Raw genomic sequence first — 16938 nt, 5'->3', positions numbered from 1 at the left:
CCCAGGCGCCCCAAGACTGTGTTTTCAAGTTATGATTAAACTTAAAAATTAGTATTCATTAGTATCACTCACAGGAATAAGGATTCCTCTACCATTTACTAGTTTTGTGACTTAGGGTTATTTAATACTTCTAAGCCCACTTCCACATTTGTAAAATGGAGAGTTATAAAATCCCCAAAGGGTGCTTTTTCTAATTAACCGAGAATAAGCACGTGAAAGCCTCTAGCACAGCACCTTTGCTTTATCACAACCAGAATATCCGTTTTCATGTCAGATGAGGTTGGATATGAAAATTACTTTCTACTGCTCCAGTTTCTGAACCTGTGATTTTAAATGTAAACGGTTAATTTTAACTAGAAAAATATTTTCACTAATGAAGTATTGACTCTTATTTCTTATTAAAGGATTCTTAAAAAGAATTTTTGATAAATTTTGAAAGGTTTTAAGTGTTATTCTGAATCAGTTACCTTATAGAGAGACTAATTTGAGGATTAAACAAAATGAAAACGAGCTGTTCATATTTGAAGAAAATGTGGAACATGAAATACTAGGATGGAATATTCAAGGAAGAGAACCTAAACTACTGTGTCTGTGTTAGAGTGACTGAGTTAAAAATATGTGAAGGATGGTAAATAGCTTTTCTCTTATACTCATCAAAGCTTAAATTCCAACAAGAGTTTTTAGTTTGGAAAAACAAATTTCTAGGACTCTTGCAAACATAGTATTCTGTAAAAGAGATTCTTTCCACATAAAGAAAATGACAGATTTTTTTTCTTTCCTCAAAGCAGAGGTTTCAGGATTATCAGAGGTTTTATCATTTACGGATTTTCCCTGTGGTGTCATCATCGATTGTGTCACATTTATTACAGCCTCGTGTTTTATCTTGGCCCTTCTCTCTGCTGTTTTCATGCCACAGTTGAACTTTTTTACACAGTTAAATATTTCTAAATAAAAGCTAATTAAAATGAATAATATGGACCTCTGTTTCCTCCCTACAGAGAGGAGATGTTCTTGTACATTTTGTTTACTGGAACTGTGGCTGCTACTCCATTCTTTAGGGTAGTTTGGCAGTTCATATCAGAGGGGGCAGTATTAGCTGTGTCCCTATTTGTAATTAAAGGCATTTTACCCAGAAATATATCAACGCCAGTGAATGTCATAACAATTTCTGTAGCAAATGCCATTAAGCTACTTTGATTCCATATTCTGGTTTTCTGTGTAGCACAGTTACTGTTTTGACCATTATTCTCTCCGGCATCCATTTTTTTCAGCTACGTTTTATAGATGTGAATTTGCCAAGAAAATTTTGTTCTATTTTTAATCTCTGTAGTTTTACATTGATTTTTCCCACTGTAGAAGTATGAACTAGATTAAGAAAACTACATTTTGTTTTTATGTCTTGGAACAAGGAACACTAGTAGTATGAAGCCATTTCCTACTGTTGCCTCAGGAGCAGGGACTTTATATATCTTTTGATCCAGTCATTTCATTTTTAAGTAGTTTTCCTATGAAAAAGAATACAAATATTTTGGTCATTCCAATTTTAATGAACAATTTTTGTGGTGAGAAATTTGAAATAAGTTGAAAGTTCCACAGTAGGTGATTATATAAACTACTTTATATATTTCATTGTCTACCATGTAACCATTTTACCATAATGATGTGGCAGATGCTTAACGACAAGCCAATAGCTCTGTCTTTCAAGATCTATTATTACCTGAAAAGAGCTATTTATGGGAAACTATATAAATGATGATTCCATTTAAAATATACACATACTCGGGGGGATAGGGTTACTGGGTGATGGGCATTAAGGAAGCAGATGATGTAATGAGTACTAGAGGTTACATAAGACTGATGAATCACTGACCTCTACTTCTGAAACCAAAAATACACTACATGTTTAAATGAATTTAAATACATTTTTTAAATATACACATACTCGGGGCACCTGGGTGGCTCAGTGGGTTAAAGCCTCTGCCTTCAGCTCTGATCATGATCCCAGGTTCTGGGATCGAGCCCCACATCGGGCTGTCTGCTCAGCGGGGAGCCTGCTTCTGTCTCTCTCTCTGCCTGCCTCTCTGCCTACTTGTGATCTCTGTCTGTCAAATAAATAAAATCTTTAAAAATAAATAAATAAATAAATATAATATACACATACTCACCAACATGCAGATTATCCTCTCTGGGTAGTAGGGTCACAGATAAATAGTGCTGTTTATAATTTGCAAGTTCATTGATACGTATTTTCAAAAGGTGAAAAGTATCAGAATTATATTTTCCTTAATATTCCCACTCTTACCGTTCATTTGCACGTGGTAGAGAAATCGTGTGTATAATGGCTAGCGTGGGCTTTAGCGTCACAAAGAACAGAGTTTGAATCCTGGCTTCCACAGTTACTGCCTCTGTGACCTGTTATGAGTGATGAAACCTCATCAGCCTTCACTTTATTGATACTGATTAATCTTTTTTTTTAAGATTTTATTTATTTATTTGACAAAGTGAGACAGCCAGAGAGGGAACACAAGCAAGGGTACTGGGAGAGGGAGAAGCAGGTTGCCCGAAGAGCAGGGAGCCTGATGTCGGACTCAATCCCAGGACCCCAGGATCATGACCTGTGCCGAAGGCAGACGCTTAATGACTGAGCCACCTAGGTGCCTCTAATTGATCTTTAAAATAGGTGGGTTTTGGGGGTGCCTGGTTGGCTCAGTTGGTTAAGCCTCTGCCTTTGACTCAGGTCATGATCCCTGGGTCCTGGGATCAAGTCCCAGGGAGTCTGCTTCTCCCTCTGCCTCTGCCTCTGCCTCCCTCTCTCTCTGTCTCTCATGAATAAATAAATAAAATCTTAAAAAAGAAACCTAGTTAGGGCTTTTTTTTTGAAGGTTAAATGAGCATATATATGCAAAGTTCATATAACATGTCTGGTGCACTCTGAGCTTACGGTAAATGCTATTACCGATACTGTCACAACCACATGAGAATGCCAATATTCTTTTGCTAAAGCAATTTTTTTAAATTTAAAAAGGACATTTTTGCTTTTAGAAAATATAGGAAAATATAAAATATAATCCCACTGGTCAAAGAAGATCATTAGAATCATTTAGTATATACAATTTTATATCCTATGGAAAACCAATACCTGAATGAATTGCTAGATGTTCTGTGTTTAATATATTTACTGACACACAGACCCATTGTAATCTTTTCAGATCAAAACTTAAAATAGAAGATATAAAAGAAGCCAACAAAGCATTGCAGGTGAGTAGAAACTCTTTCTCAAGTAGGAAAGTAGGGATATATGTGTGTCTCCAATAGAAGGTAAAGCCCTGTATCAACCTAAGGTACTGTTCCTGAAACCCAGGGTTATAGAGGCAGACGCCCCAGACAGGTGTCCGGGATGATGGGGATCCAACTCTTGCCTGTTACATATCTAGAATCAGTAATCATGTTGGAAATGACCTTGGAAAGAATTTTTTTGAAGCATGTATGATGCATGTATGAAGCATGTATGAAGCATGTCCTGATAGTGAATCTTATCTTCAAGAGTCCTTGAGTTCCTGTGCTGGCCTGTTACTTACTAGTTTTGACTGGCAGCAAGTCATACCTTCATGGAGTTTGTTTCCTCTTCTGAATGGCTTCTGAAATGGGCATATGATTTTGCAGGTTGCTTTGAATATTGAGGTTAATATGTGAGAAAAGTGATTAGTACAGTGTTTGAGTAGATGGTTCTGAATGCATCTGGACACAGAGTCCCTTCTACAATAGTCTTTCTGTGAGTAGTTCAGTGAGATTGCCTCCCACCACGCAGCTTCGCATCCTGTTTTTTTAGCAAAGTGTTACATGAAAATAATTTAAAAAGTGAATTAGTGCTAGAATTAAAAAAAAAAAAATGGTAGCAGTCTTCTTTTTTTTTTCTTTTTTTTTTTAAAGATTTTTTTATTTATTTATTTGACAGAGAGAGAGATCACAAGTAGGCAGATAGGCAGGCAGAGAGAGAGGAGGAAGCAGGCTCCCCGCGGAGCACAGAGCCCGACGCGGGGCTCGATCCCAGGACCCTGAGATCATGACCTGAGCCGAAGGCAGCGGCTTAATCCACTGAGCCACCCAGGCGCCCCAGCAGTCTTCTGTTCTTCACCCCCTGTCCCTTATCCAACCTAGCTCCTGCCACCTGAAGGGAGCTACTTCCAGTTCTTTTAGTTGTTTCTTCTGGCTTTGCCCTCTATATCTAAATAATAGGCAGTATATATTATTCACCCACTTATTTAAGACCTATTTTAGACCTATCTATAGCCTAGTTAAGATGGTAGATGAGGAATTTTGCTTACTTTCACCCTGGTCTGTTTGCTCTTCATTGTCCTCCCAGTGTAATTAAAAGTTTTCATGTAATTCATTTACTATACATTCTTTGACTATTTAAATGTAGTTCTTTGCATGTAGTGTATTGTGATTATGCTTTCTTTCTTGAACTGTTTCTTTTTCCCTCTGGAATTAATAATTGCCTTTCCCCTGAAATTCATATTATACTATTAATTCATATTATACTAAGATTATGCTCAATTAACTAAATTGAGTTTTATTTTTTTTAAGTTTTGGGTTTTTTTTTTAAGATTTTATGTATTTGACAGAGAGAAATCACAAGCAGGCAGAGAGGCAGGCAGAGAAAGAGAGGGAGAAGCAGGCTCTCTGCCGAGCAGAGAGACTGATGGTGGGCTCGATCCCAGGACCCTGAGATCATGACCTGAGCCGAAGGCAGAGGCTTAACCCACTGAGCCACCCAGACGCCCCTAAATTGAGTTTTAAAAAATAAAGTTTTGTATTAGAGCATTTGAAATTTCTTATACAAATACTTTTTATGCTTTTTTTTTGTTTTAAAGATTTTATTTATTTAGGGATCCCTGGGTGGCTCAGACGATTAAGCATCTGCCTTCAGCTCAGGTCATGATCCCAGTTCCTGGGATCAAGTCCTACATGAAGCTACTTGCTCAGTGGGGAGCCTGCTTCTCCCTCTGCCTGTCGTTCCCCCTGCCCGTGCCCTGACAAATAAAATCTAAAAAAGAAAAAAGATTTATTTGAGAGGGTGTGGTAGTGGGGGAGGGGATGGGCAGAAGGAGAGAGACAAGCCGACTCTACACTGAACACAGAGCCCCAACATGGGGCTCAGTGCGGGGCTCAGTCACGACTTAAGTGGAAACCCAAGAGTCGGATCCTCCACCGACTGAGCCAACCAGGCACGCCCCTAACATGCTTCTTTTTAAAAAAAAGTTTTTAATTTATTTGACAGACAGAGATCACAAGTAGACAGAGAGGCAGGCAGAGAGAGTGAGAAGTAGGCTCCCTGCTGAGCAGAGAGCACCATGCAGGGCTTGATCCCAGGGCTCTGGGATCATGACCTGAGCCCAGGTGCCTCCCTAACATGCTTCTTTTTTTTTTTTTTTTTAAAGATTTTATTTGACAGAGAGAAATCACAGAGAGGCAGGCAGAGAGAGAGGAAGGGAAGCAGGCTCTCCGCTGAGCAGAGAGCCCGACGCGGGACTCGATCCCAGGACCCTGAGATCATGACCTGAGCCGAAGGCAGCGGCTTAACCCACTGAGCCACCCAGGTGCCCCCCTAACATGCTTCTTGATTAAAGCTTTTCCCATGTTGGGGCACCTGGGTGGCTCAGTCAGTTAAGCATCTTGCCTTCGGCTTAGGTCATGATCCCGGAGTCCCGGGATTGAGTTCCACATTGGGCTCCCTGCTCAGTGGGGTGTCTGCTTCTCCCTTGCCCTTCACCCTGCTTACGCTCTCTCAAATAAATAAAATCTTAAAAAAAAAAGTTTTTCCTATGGCAAAATGAATCAGGTTTTTTTTTCCCTTGGAGTCACCCCTCGTGGAGTTCTTCGCTCTTCTGCTTCAGTAAGGTTTGGTCACCCCTATCTTGGTATTTTCCTTTGCTGCTATTTTTAGAATTCCCTTATATGTTAGTTGGAGTTCCTGTTACCTGAACCCTTTAACGTCTTTCTTGGCTTACTGCCTTGTTTCGGGAAATGCGTCCTTCTGTAGCTTCGTAGAAAATGCGGAGTTGAAAAGTTTACAAAGGTTTTAAGAATTTGTGCATCTGCATATAGGCCTTTTATTTTGCTCTCACATTTTTTTGGATGGGTAGGGATGTCTGCCCAATTGTCATTTAAGTACTGTAAAGTTTTTTTCATTATGAAACATACCAATATATAACTGTATAAATATAACTTAAAAACCCTAGCATAGGGCATCTGGGTGGCTCAGTGGGTTAAAGCATCTGCCTTCAGCCCAGGTCATGATCTCAGGGTCCTGGGATTGAGCCATGTGTCAGGCTCCCTGCTCAGTGAGAAGTCTGCTTCACCCTGTCCCTGTGCCTCTTCCCTCCTCTCTCTCCCCCTCTCTCACACTTGCTCTCTCTCAAATAAAATCTTTAAAAAAAAAAAAAACACTTATTTAAAAAAAAGTAACACTTGCATACTCTGATTAGCTTATAATAGAATGTTTGCTCCCTGTGTTCATCATTACGTTGTTTTTCTTTGTAGTTTTATCATTTATGTCTGTCTTCAACAAAACATTATGTTCTCTGTTTTGATCTGTATGAAAATTGATTTATATTTGACTGGATTTTTTTTGTCCTTGCTGTTGACCAGTTGATGGTCTAGGATAGCTGTCCTACAGAGTTTCTTATATTCTGGATTTTATCTGCTGGCCCACAGTAATTTTAAACTTGTTCCTCTGTTCTCTTATTGCCTGTAAACTGGAAGTTAAATGTGAAGGTTTGGTTAGATTCAGGTGCAGCTTTCTAGGAGAATTTTTAATCTCTGCTACCATATTTTTTATATTCACGCCCTTATTTACTCATTTTTCCTTTTAAAAATGGCATCCTGCATTTTATCTCTGAGGATATTCATTATAGTTTTTCTTTTGCTACCACCTTTCTTTCTTCTGAATTCCCTTCCTGGGTTTGTTTGGCTCAATTACCTCATGCCCGTTATTCCTTAAATGTTGGAAAATCCCACTTCACACAAAAAATCTTGAAAAGCCCTGTGTGTGGTGGTTGGGTAGATGGGAATGGGTTTTTGTAGACTGGTAGGCCTCACCATAGAGAATCTGTTAATAGCAAACTGTTGGGTACCCTCTCCAAATTGTTAGTATCCACAGGACTTTTCTCTGTGGCAGCTGAGTTTCCCTAGGGAAGGATCCTCTAATATCCTTTTGGCATGGTGTGGTTGGGTCTCTGACATTCTGGAATTAGGCAGAGAATAATAGACATGTTTACAGAGGAATAGCTTGCTCCCTTCTAGTTTTGACTCTGCTTGAAAACAGCTGTTTCTTTTAGGAAGCAACTTTAGCTTTCTGGACAGGTTTAGCCTTCTGGACAGGTTTTCCTATCTGTAAAATGGGAGCTGTAGGTACTGATCTCTGAGGTCTCTTCCAGCTGACACACTAGGCCTACCCTGCAGTATATAGCTTTTCTCCTTGGGAGACAGGAAGGGTAAGTTTAGTCAAATGAAAAAAAGTATAGGGGTGCCTGGGTGGCTCAGTCAGTTAAGCATCCAACTTTCATTGAATTTGGCTTGAGTCCTGATCTCAGCGTTGTGAGATCAAGCCCCGCATTGGGCTCTGGGCTCAGTGGAGCCTGCTTCTTTCCCTCTACCATTGTTCTTCCCCCTGTTCACACACACTCTTCCAAATAAATAATTCTAAAAGAAAAAAAAAGTAAACATTCTGGAAGGGGCACCTGGGTGGCTCAGTGGGTTAAAGCCTCTGCCTTCAGCTCAGGTCATGATCTCAGGGTCCTGGGATTGAGCCCCACATTGAGTTCTCTGCTCAGCAAGGAGCTTGCTTACCCCTTTTCCTCTGCTTGTCTCTCTGCCTATTTGCGATCTGTCAAATAAATAAAATCTTAAAAAAAAAAATAATTCTCACGACCAAGCCCTGATGTCAGAAAGATTACTTTTGCTTGGAAATTTGCTTCATAGTAGGCTCTCCATCCCTTAAGGTTATATATAGCTTGGCAGGGAGCAAAGCTGCTTCCACTAGGTGGCTTTTGGACATTTGGGAAGTTACCTTCCTTTTTAATAGCATTCAACAAGTTGCGTTGAATTATCTTTAAGGTCCCATCTGTTTTTAAAAAATTCTACAATTCATTTGATTATTTACTGGTATGTCTGGTATGAGCTATCCAGGCCCTGCCCCGCCCCCAGCTTGATTTTAAGAATACAATAGTATATGTATACATGTAATACATATACAGTATGTATGTTAACTGTTACTGGTAAGGCTTCTGGTCAACAAGTTATTAAATGAAAAGTTTTGGGAGGAGTCAAGAGTTACATGTAGATTTTTGTTGATGTGAAAGCTGCCACCCCTGATCCCCATTTGTTCAAGGGTCAGCTGTACTTGGTTCTTTGGCAGCAGCAACATGGCTTAGTTTGAGACTGTTTTAAAATGGAACATATGATGGCATTAATCAGAAGCACTGAAGACTTCCTTCACCTGGGTCTTCTATACAAAATTTTGTAGGGAAAAAATGTTCCTAGTCAGGATTTTAGATGGGTTAAGAATGGGTCAATTTAGAAGTTTCAGGTGTCATGTTCTCTCTCACCTGTTAATGACTTATAATAATACATTTTCTACTCATCTACACAGTAGCCATTACATTTGTTATAGAATTTAAGGGAAATTAATAGCCATGTAAAACTTAAGGTGAAGTCTCCTCTAAAATAATGAATTCTAATGTGATTTCCAAATTCTCTTCAGATTTTAAGGACTTACTATGGTACGTGGAATACATATTGCCAAACTCATATGCATTTTTTTTTTAAAGATTTTATTTGACAGAGAGAGAGAGATCACAAGCAGGCAGAGAGGCAGGCAGAGAGGAGGGAAGCTGGCTCCCTGCTGCGCGGAGAGCCCAATGCGGGGCTCGATCCCAGGATGCTGGGATTATGACCTGAGCCGAAGGCAGAGGCCCCAACCCACTGAGCCACCCAGGCACCCCCTCATATGCATTTCATAGTGAAATGTATCCTTAAATACTGTTGGACTAGATAATCTCTAAGGCTCTTTTTCCTTAAAGAATATTCCCATTAATAAATTTTAAGATTTTATTTGACAGAGATCACAGGTACGCAGAGACAGGCATTGAGAGGAAGGGAAACAGGCTCCCCGCTGAGCAGAAAGCCCCATGTGGGGCTCATCCCAGGACCCTGGGATCACCTGAGCCCAAGGCAGAGGCTTTAACCCAGAGCCACCCAGGCACCCCCCTACTAATTAAATTTTTAAAAATTTGGTAATGGAAACATCCACAGTTGTACAGAGAAAAACTAACCCATTAGCCAGTTTCAGTATCTCACAGCATATGGCCTTTCTTGTATTTATATTCAACTATCCCTTTTCCCTCACCCAGATTATTTTGAAGCAAATCTCACATGTGCTTATTCTCCAACTATTTCAATATCTCTCAAAGAAAAGGACTCATTTCCAAGTCATCTCTATATCCTTAGATTATGTTTTCGGTTGAAAATGTTCACATGTAATTTTTAATGTTAATAACTTTAGCATTAATTTTCATGCTTCTTCCTTCAAGGGACTGGTTTGGTTGAAAGACAAAGAAGCAACACATTGCAAACTTTGTGAAACGGAATTCTCACTCTCTAAGAGAAAGGTAAGGGAGATAGGAAGTGAGTCCGAAGGACTTGATGCAAACATGACTTCTAACTTTTTTTTAAAATTTTTCCATTTAATAGCACCACTGTAGAAATTGTGGGGAAATTTTCTGTAATGCTTGCTCTGACAACGAACTGCCTTTGCCTTCTTCACCAAAGCCAGTACGGGTTTGTGATTCCTGTCACGCGTTGCTGATCCAGAGATGCTCGTCTAATTTGCCGTAAGACTCCAGACTAAGTCCTTATGTATGAAAGTACCTACAATGAATGGTTAATGTATGAACCATGTACATGATGTATTTAGTCAGCCCTTCTTAAGCAGCTTTCAGACCGTACTGGTACCAGTTTTACCTTCCACGTATTCAGCACATGGGAATTAGAAGCTGTAGAATAGCTCATTGTTATTCAAAAAGAACATTCAACAGGGCATGCTTTAAAATAACTTTTGTTAATTCCTAATTGACGTAATAGTCATGTAACTTATAACACCACTAAAGAGGCCAGATAGCAGAGCTAACACACATTTGCCTTATTTTGTAAAGGCCTTCTTAAAAATAGGGGTTTAGATTCTTTTACTCTGCAAATTGTCAAGTCGGTATTTGATGGTGCCTGTAATTTTCTTAATGCACTTTAAAGTATCACAGTTCTCAGAAAGATCAGAAATACACTGAACTTTGTGCAAGTATTAATATTCCAGTTCAACAGTCTTTTCATTAGCTTGCTAAGGTTTCATCCTTAATAACTTGTCCTTTCTGCCCCCACTTCCTTTGTCCATTTTGCATTAGAAGAGGCCAATATTTTATCCTGTAAAAATTTCCTTTTGGTCTTCCTCTAATCAATGTATTTATTGGTATTTTCAGATATAGTAGGTTAAAGAGGGATTATTTTACCTCAACTTTTTCCTTATTTTGAAAGGAAGTCGAACTAGTCTTTTACATTATTACTTACACATCTTTCCATGTTATACCTGACTCACCGAACTTCAGGGAGGGCTCAACACCTCTTAAAAAGAAAAAAAATCCATCCCCAGAAGAAAATGTTATTAATAGTAAGGGGTTACAGGCTCCTGATTGATTCTCCGCTAAGCATCAAAGCAGAAATTGAAAATAGTTTGCCTTTGTTGGAATTTGAGTAATTAAAAATTTTATTCTATTTACATTCCAGTAGCTTTTAGGAAGCATTATAGTTGTAGTGATCCGCTACTGCAGTTCTGTATACAGAGTGAGATAGTCACCCTATACTGAGCACCTCCAAGCCAGGAAGGATCCTGAGCAGATGAAGATGTGGTCTCAGCCCTGCCAGGAAATACATGGTCTATTTCCAGCATGAAAGAGTCAAACACTAATCCCATTTTACCATACTTGTAGCACACCAAAGGTAAAATATTACCCTTGTATCATTAATCCTTTGAATAGCATCACCACTTGGGAGATCCTTTTCCCCTCTTTGGTGTTAACTTCAGCCATGCACTTTAAGTCTGTGAACCTTTCAAACAGGTCAGATAGGAATCTTTGATTACTCCTAGGAGCATTACATTTAGTATATTAATCATGCCCCCCACCCACCTAAGATGGGGTTACTTATTCTGCAGGATCCTTTCCTCAGAGTATATATACTTTCGCTAGGGCTTAAAATTAATTTTCTAAATTGCCAAAGTATGAAATCAGTATTTTACTTGAGGATTTATTTTCTCCAAATCCAGTTAGCTTTTGAGGTCTTCAGTTAGAACTGCTGTACAGATTTTTAGGTGGTCTTTCTTGAATGCCGACAGAAATACTGTCAAGAGAAGAATTATATTCTTGAACTGTTTTGTACTGATGGGATGATTAACATTTTTATGATTGTTAAAAATGAGAATAAGCGACTATGAAATTTCAAATACTGTTTTTTATTACTGTGCTTATTAATACAAATTTTAAAATGTGATTTTGCTTAAATTCCAAAGCTGGGTTTCATTCAACAAATAAACCATGATTTTCAGTCCCCCCTTAAATTCTGTTATTCAAAACTCCTGTTTATCACCACTGATTTGGGGCTTTTTGTAGTCAAGCTTTTATGATAGCAATACAGTTTGCTTCATTTAGTTTGGGCTCTTATTTAAAAGCCGTTTATACTAAATGTTGGATTTTGTTATAAAACTTCATTTGTATTGTGAACCTACACTTTCTAATCTTTAAGATTTGCCCTCATTGAAAGTATTTATCTTCATGAATTTCACATACCATTCTTTCGTCTAGCCAGTACTACCTAGAGTAATGCTATCACAGTGCCAAGGAATTGTGACTGTAATTCTTCTACTCTGCAATGTTTTAAAATGTGAATTTTATAAACCTAATAAAACATATGAAAAGTTAGCCTTTCAAAGGGCAACTTGCACTAACTTTTTATATCTTTACTACCTAAAGATTTTAATAGAGCAGGTCCTGGGAAATCACATATAATCTTTAAAAAAAGGTAAGTGGTATGAGCCTAATATGTAAGTGGATAACTTACGAGGGGTACAAACATTAAGATGGATCTCTGCTTTAGCAGATACCTGTGTTAGCTTAAGTGGAACCTCTTCTTTCTGCAACAGTAGAAATCACTCCTTAGGTGTCACTTTGTCTAATGTTCCCTTAGTATCTTCCGCCAATCTGATTTACAATCGGTAACCGACACAAATCATTCTAGGACAGAGGCCACACTATCATCTCCCACGTTGGTATTTATTATTTTAATAACATTTCTAGCAAAAACAAGTAACAAGGTCAATAACTGAATTCACATTGACAGGTTTCATTTTGATCCATTAGCCAATTTGGGGGGAAAAAAGCCATATTGATCAAAGAATTAAAAGTAAAAAGCACCTTTTCCTTGCTACACATAGTATTTTTTAATACAATGGCTCTAAAACTCCAGAGATCAAATGCAAAATCCAACTTCCAGGACTCTCATTTTAATTAAAACTATCACATGGACTTGTCTCTTACATTTGTTTAGTCATTTATACAGTTATTAGAAACCATATGCTATACTGGGCAGAAAAACTGAAAATACAGCTGTGAGAATTATACTCCACAGTAAATACTTTTGTACTTATACTGAACTCTCATGTCACTGAGAATCTTAACCTAGTCTAAGACATTTTGAGATAACTTACAACTATCACTTTTTTGGAAACATTTTTTGGTACTTCCGTCAAGTGCTGAGTGAATTTATTCTAAAATCTAGGGCTAGAATTTTAAACTTCCAACATTCTCATCCCCAGGTAACACAATTATGAATATTCAGAAATCGATACCTCAAGATCTTCAACATTTCAGAGCTATGCCTGATAAATGACATTTGAAAAGAATGACTAAAATAGAAATTAGCTGAATTTACACTCCTGAAGCCACCTACACTCATCTTTAGGTTTTTATATTTACAGTATTGTCCAGGAGAAAAAAAAGTTACACTATTTTCCAAGCTCTATTCCAGATGTCTGCTTATTAATAAGACTTGTAGTTTATGCAAAGGTGAACCATTGTCCTCTACAATTACACTATACTACTTCTTGTAGAGCTAATAGTAAAATACATCAACCCAAATCTTAGGAAAGCAGCACATCCTTAAGAGTAACTAGTATATAAAAAGTATCAACATCAGTGGTTTGAATATAAAAATTTATTTTTAAGTCAAAGTATGCAACAAATAAAACCTACAGAAAACAGATTTTTCCATCACAATCTGTTGCTTTACCAAATAATATTTTGAAAACACATTCCTTCAGTCATTATAAAGTTCTTAAAATACAAAAGAAATTAAATCTGTAAGAAAGTCTAGTAGACCAGACGCTATTGTCAGGACTTTTATGTTGGTGGTTATGCTTTAATACATGCCACGCCATCCACCTCCACTCATGCCCCCTTGCCCATAGTAACCGCCACTGCCTCCACCACCACGGCCTTAAAAAACAAAAACAACAGAACAAAAAAAAAACTTGTTAGGAACTATCAGTACATACTTCACTGATGATAATACATGAACTTAAAGTGTCTATACACATGGGGACTAACATATCAAACCACAGTAACCAATGACACTTACCATAACCACCCAAGCCATCAGGAGTACCATATCCTCCACTGTAATTGTTACCCATTCCCATTCTTCCAACAGATCCATAACCTCCCTGATTATCTTTAAAAAGAAAAGAAAAAAAAAAGTGAGATTGACTGCTACATGTGTAACTCTGCTCATTTAAAAAACTTTACCTACCCATTCCATCTCTGCCGTAGCCTCCCATTCCAGAACCTCCCATTCCAGAACCGCCTCCAGGAGTAGAATTCAAGAAGAGTTCAATGTACCGATGTTCTTTAAGACAAAGAGAGTAACAAGAAAGGAATGATAAAAATTTATCAACAAAATGATAATTAGCTAATATTAATTAAGCTATTAACCTGGAAATATATTTACATACTTCCTAGTGCAGTGATAAGATGAATGCCAGAGGCTAAAACCTATCATGTTTTGTTCAAATTGTACAATGCTAAAAACATACAATGTGGCTGGGGCCTCCATTTCCTTATCTGTAAAAAGGACTGATTCCTTATTTCAGAACCAGTTACTGTGCTGCTTAAAATACATTCCATGTCCAAAGAAATGATTCGAATCATGTCATGAAAATAATGTCCATGAAAGATTACTACAAAGTGATTTGTGTGTAGCCAGATTTACGAATCACTGGTCCAGGTAAAATTTAATGGTTTAAAACCAGTTTGATGGCACATGCTAGTAATATATCTATTTTCCCTTTTTAATAACTTAAGCTTAGATAACCTGTCAAGTACTGACTCTGAACTAACTCTTCAACACCCCGCTCCCGCCCCAGCGAATGAAGTCTTAACTTCTTAGAGACCATATGGTTTCAGGTCACAATAACTACCGAGAGTTACTTACCTACAAACCTTGTAAGCATATTACATTTGAGAAATTACAAATGTTCTTTTATAAACAAGTTCACACCTAAGAAACTAGATGGCAAGCCAAGGATACTTACGCATGTTATTCTTATCTTTAGACATGGCAGCTACAGCATCTTCATGTGTCACAAATTCTACATCTGCCTCTCCTGTTGCTCTGCCATCAGCTCCAATATCAATATGCACTCGTATTGGATTCAGTGGTGAGAAGAACTAAATAAAACAAAACACTTATTAAATCACCACATACCTTGGTTTTCCCTCATCCATTAAAACAAACCTTTTTACTGCCCTGTATTGCAAAGCTAACAAGTCAACTACAAACATTCTAAGACCATAAACATAGAGGAAAATGCAAAAAAAATTATTTCTTTAAAATAAGCTCAGTCAGGGGTGCCTGGGTGGCTCACTCAATTGAGCGTCTGCCTTCAGCTCAGGGTCCTGGGACGGAGCCCTGCATTAGGCTCCCTGCTCATGAGGTAGCCTGTTTCTCCCTCTGCTTGCTAGCTAAATGAAACATAATCTTTTTTCTTTTTCTTTCAAAGATAGCAAGCATAGGCAGGCAGAGTGACAGGCAGAGGGAGAAGCAGGCTTCCAGTCAAGCAAGGAGCTGAATGCAGGGCTCCATCCTAGGATGTCGGGACCATGACCTGAGCCAAAGGCAGCTGGCTGCCCAACTGACTGAGCCACCCAGGCATCCTTATAATCTTTTTAAAAATAAAAAATAAAATAAGCTAAATGAAAGGGGGGATGGGGAGCTAAGTGGTAATAGGGGATCTAACCCAGAGCACAGTTTACTCTAAACAAATGAAAACATCTCATACCCTACCACTGAGAGGGAGAAGAATTAAGTCCTTCATTCCTACTCCTCCTAAGGAAGTATTTCAGAATTATCATTTGAAGGATAAATAGGTAACCAGAGACTTAGAAACATGTGCAGAGAATTTAGGTATTATGATTCAGATCAGTGGAATTTGACAAATTGACACAAACTGTACATGGATACCCCCAAAATGTATCACTTAGTTGTAAATCACAAGTTAAATCAGGTTAAAGTGATCCTAAAAGGTACCTGGAACTCAGGACCAATGAGTTCCCTGTAAGATCTACATGTACATTTCTTTTAGAGCCAGGTAAATAGTCCTGGCTTTGTAGGTCCCTAGATCTCTACTGCAACTACTCAATAGGTAAATGAATGGGTGTGACTAGATGCACATGGGCTGAAGTTTGCAGATACTCTAACCAACTTGAAACCAACCAGTTTTAAGTAAGCAGTAGCATCTACTCCCATTATTTTCACAGCTCCTAATTATAATCATTCTGTAGCTACAAAGCTGAACCAAACAACTAAACCTTTTTCACTTTGTATGTTTTCCACTTTCAAAACTTGACACAAGGGCAGCACTCTATGCTGATCAATCTTTTCCCTAAATTCTTAACTGGATTTTATGAATCCACTTCCTTGAATCCTAGGTAAGTCAGCATACAATGGACAAAAAAATATTCATTAACCAGTATAGATAAGAGTATGTATATTTTTTCTATTAAAGGCATTTGACATAAAACTATAAAAAAAAACTATAAAGAAAAAGAAGAGAACATTAAGAATACTTCAAGATTAGACACCAGGATAAAAATTAAAAATAACTAAAAATCACTCACATTAGCAATGTCATTTTCAGTTGCACGAAAAGGTAATCCTCTCATATGTACAAAATGACCACCATGAAAACCTGAACTTGCATCACCAGCTCCACCATAGCCATGTCCTCCCATACCTAACAGAATAAAGTTTCCAATTATAATCCATTTGATATATGTAGTAAAGCATTTCAACAACCTTACTCCTGATACATACCTTTTCTTATTTATGCCTTTTTCTTTGACCAATTAATCTTAGGAGTTGATATGAACATCAAAATCAAGAATTTACCTTTAAGTATACATCTATATAAAGCCCCACACAGGTATGCACTGAAATATGCTCAATCCGACAATTTCATAGAAATCACCAATTATCACCACTAAATATTTTGTAAAACAAATATTTAACATTCACCCAAAAATGAGTATGTCTTTAATATTTATTTACCTCTTCCATCTCTCATTCTGTCATCAAAGCCATCATTTCCGTAGCCATAATTATTATAGCCACCATAGTCATCAAAACCTCCATAACCTGTGTAATTTAATGAGAAAATACATGAATACACTTTTAAGAGATAAATTTTATAAACCATTTTATAAAATCATTTTGTGGTAAGTAGTCTGGTTATCTTATTATTACGTTTACAACTCCCAACTCAGTGCATGTAAAAAAAAG

At 37.8% G+C, this 16938-nt stretch overlaps 2 protein-coding genes across 7 annotated transcripts in view; one reads left to right on the top strand and one right to left on the bottom strand.

Moving 5' to 3' along the window:
* The window catches only part of RUFY2 (RUN and FYVE domain containing 2), a 55708-nt gene extending 43682 nt beyond the window's left edge, over positions 1-12026 (top strand). Inside the window, exons 16-18 of the mRNA XM_046027170.1 lie at positions 3210-3258; positions 9594-9671; positions 9754-12026. Coding sequence (XP_045883126.1) covers positions 3210-3258; positions 9594-9671; positions 9754-9897 — 271 coding nt within the window. The 3' untranslated portion in view covers positions 9898-12026. The remainder of the gene's footprint in view (positions 1-3209; positions 3259-9593; positions 9672-9753) is intronic.
* A 1273-nt stretch (positions 12027-13299) lies between these two features.
* The window catches only part of HNRNPH3 (heterogeneous nuclear ribonucleoprotein H3), a 32138-nt gene continuing 28499 nt past the window's right edge, over positions 13300-16938 (bottom strand). For all 6 annotated transcript variants that reach the window (XM_046027176.1, XM_046027177.1, XM_046027173.1 and 3 more), the window contains 6 exons: positions 16708-16794; positions 16278-16393; positions 14693-14828; positions 13912-14007; positions 13741-13833; positions 13300-13598 (listed from right to left, as the gene is read on the bottom strand). In XM_046027176.1, coding sequence (XP_045883132.1) covers positions 13522-13598; positions 13741-13833; positions 13912-14007; positions 14693-14828; positions 16278-16393; positions 16708-16794 — 605 coding nt within the window. In that variant the 3' untranslated portion in view covers positions 13300-13521. The remainder of the gene's footprint in view (positions 13599-13740; positions 13834-13911; positions 14008-14692; positions 14829-16277; positions 16394-16707; positions 16795-16938) is intronic.

This window comes from Meles meles, chromosome 13 (assembly GCF_922984935.1).
Source record: "Meles meles chromosome 13, mMelMel3.1 paternal haplotype, whole genome shotgun sequence".
Taxonomy (NCBI): domain Eukaryota; kingdom Metazoa; phylum Chordata; class Mammalia; order Carnivora; family Mustelidae; genus Meles; species Meles meles.
This window is presented reverse-complemented; position numbering and strand designations above follow the sequence as displayed.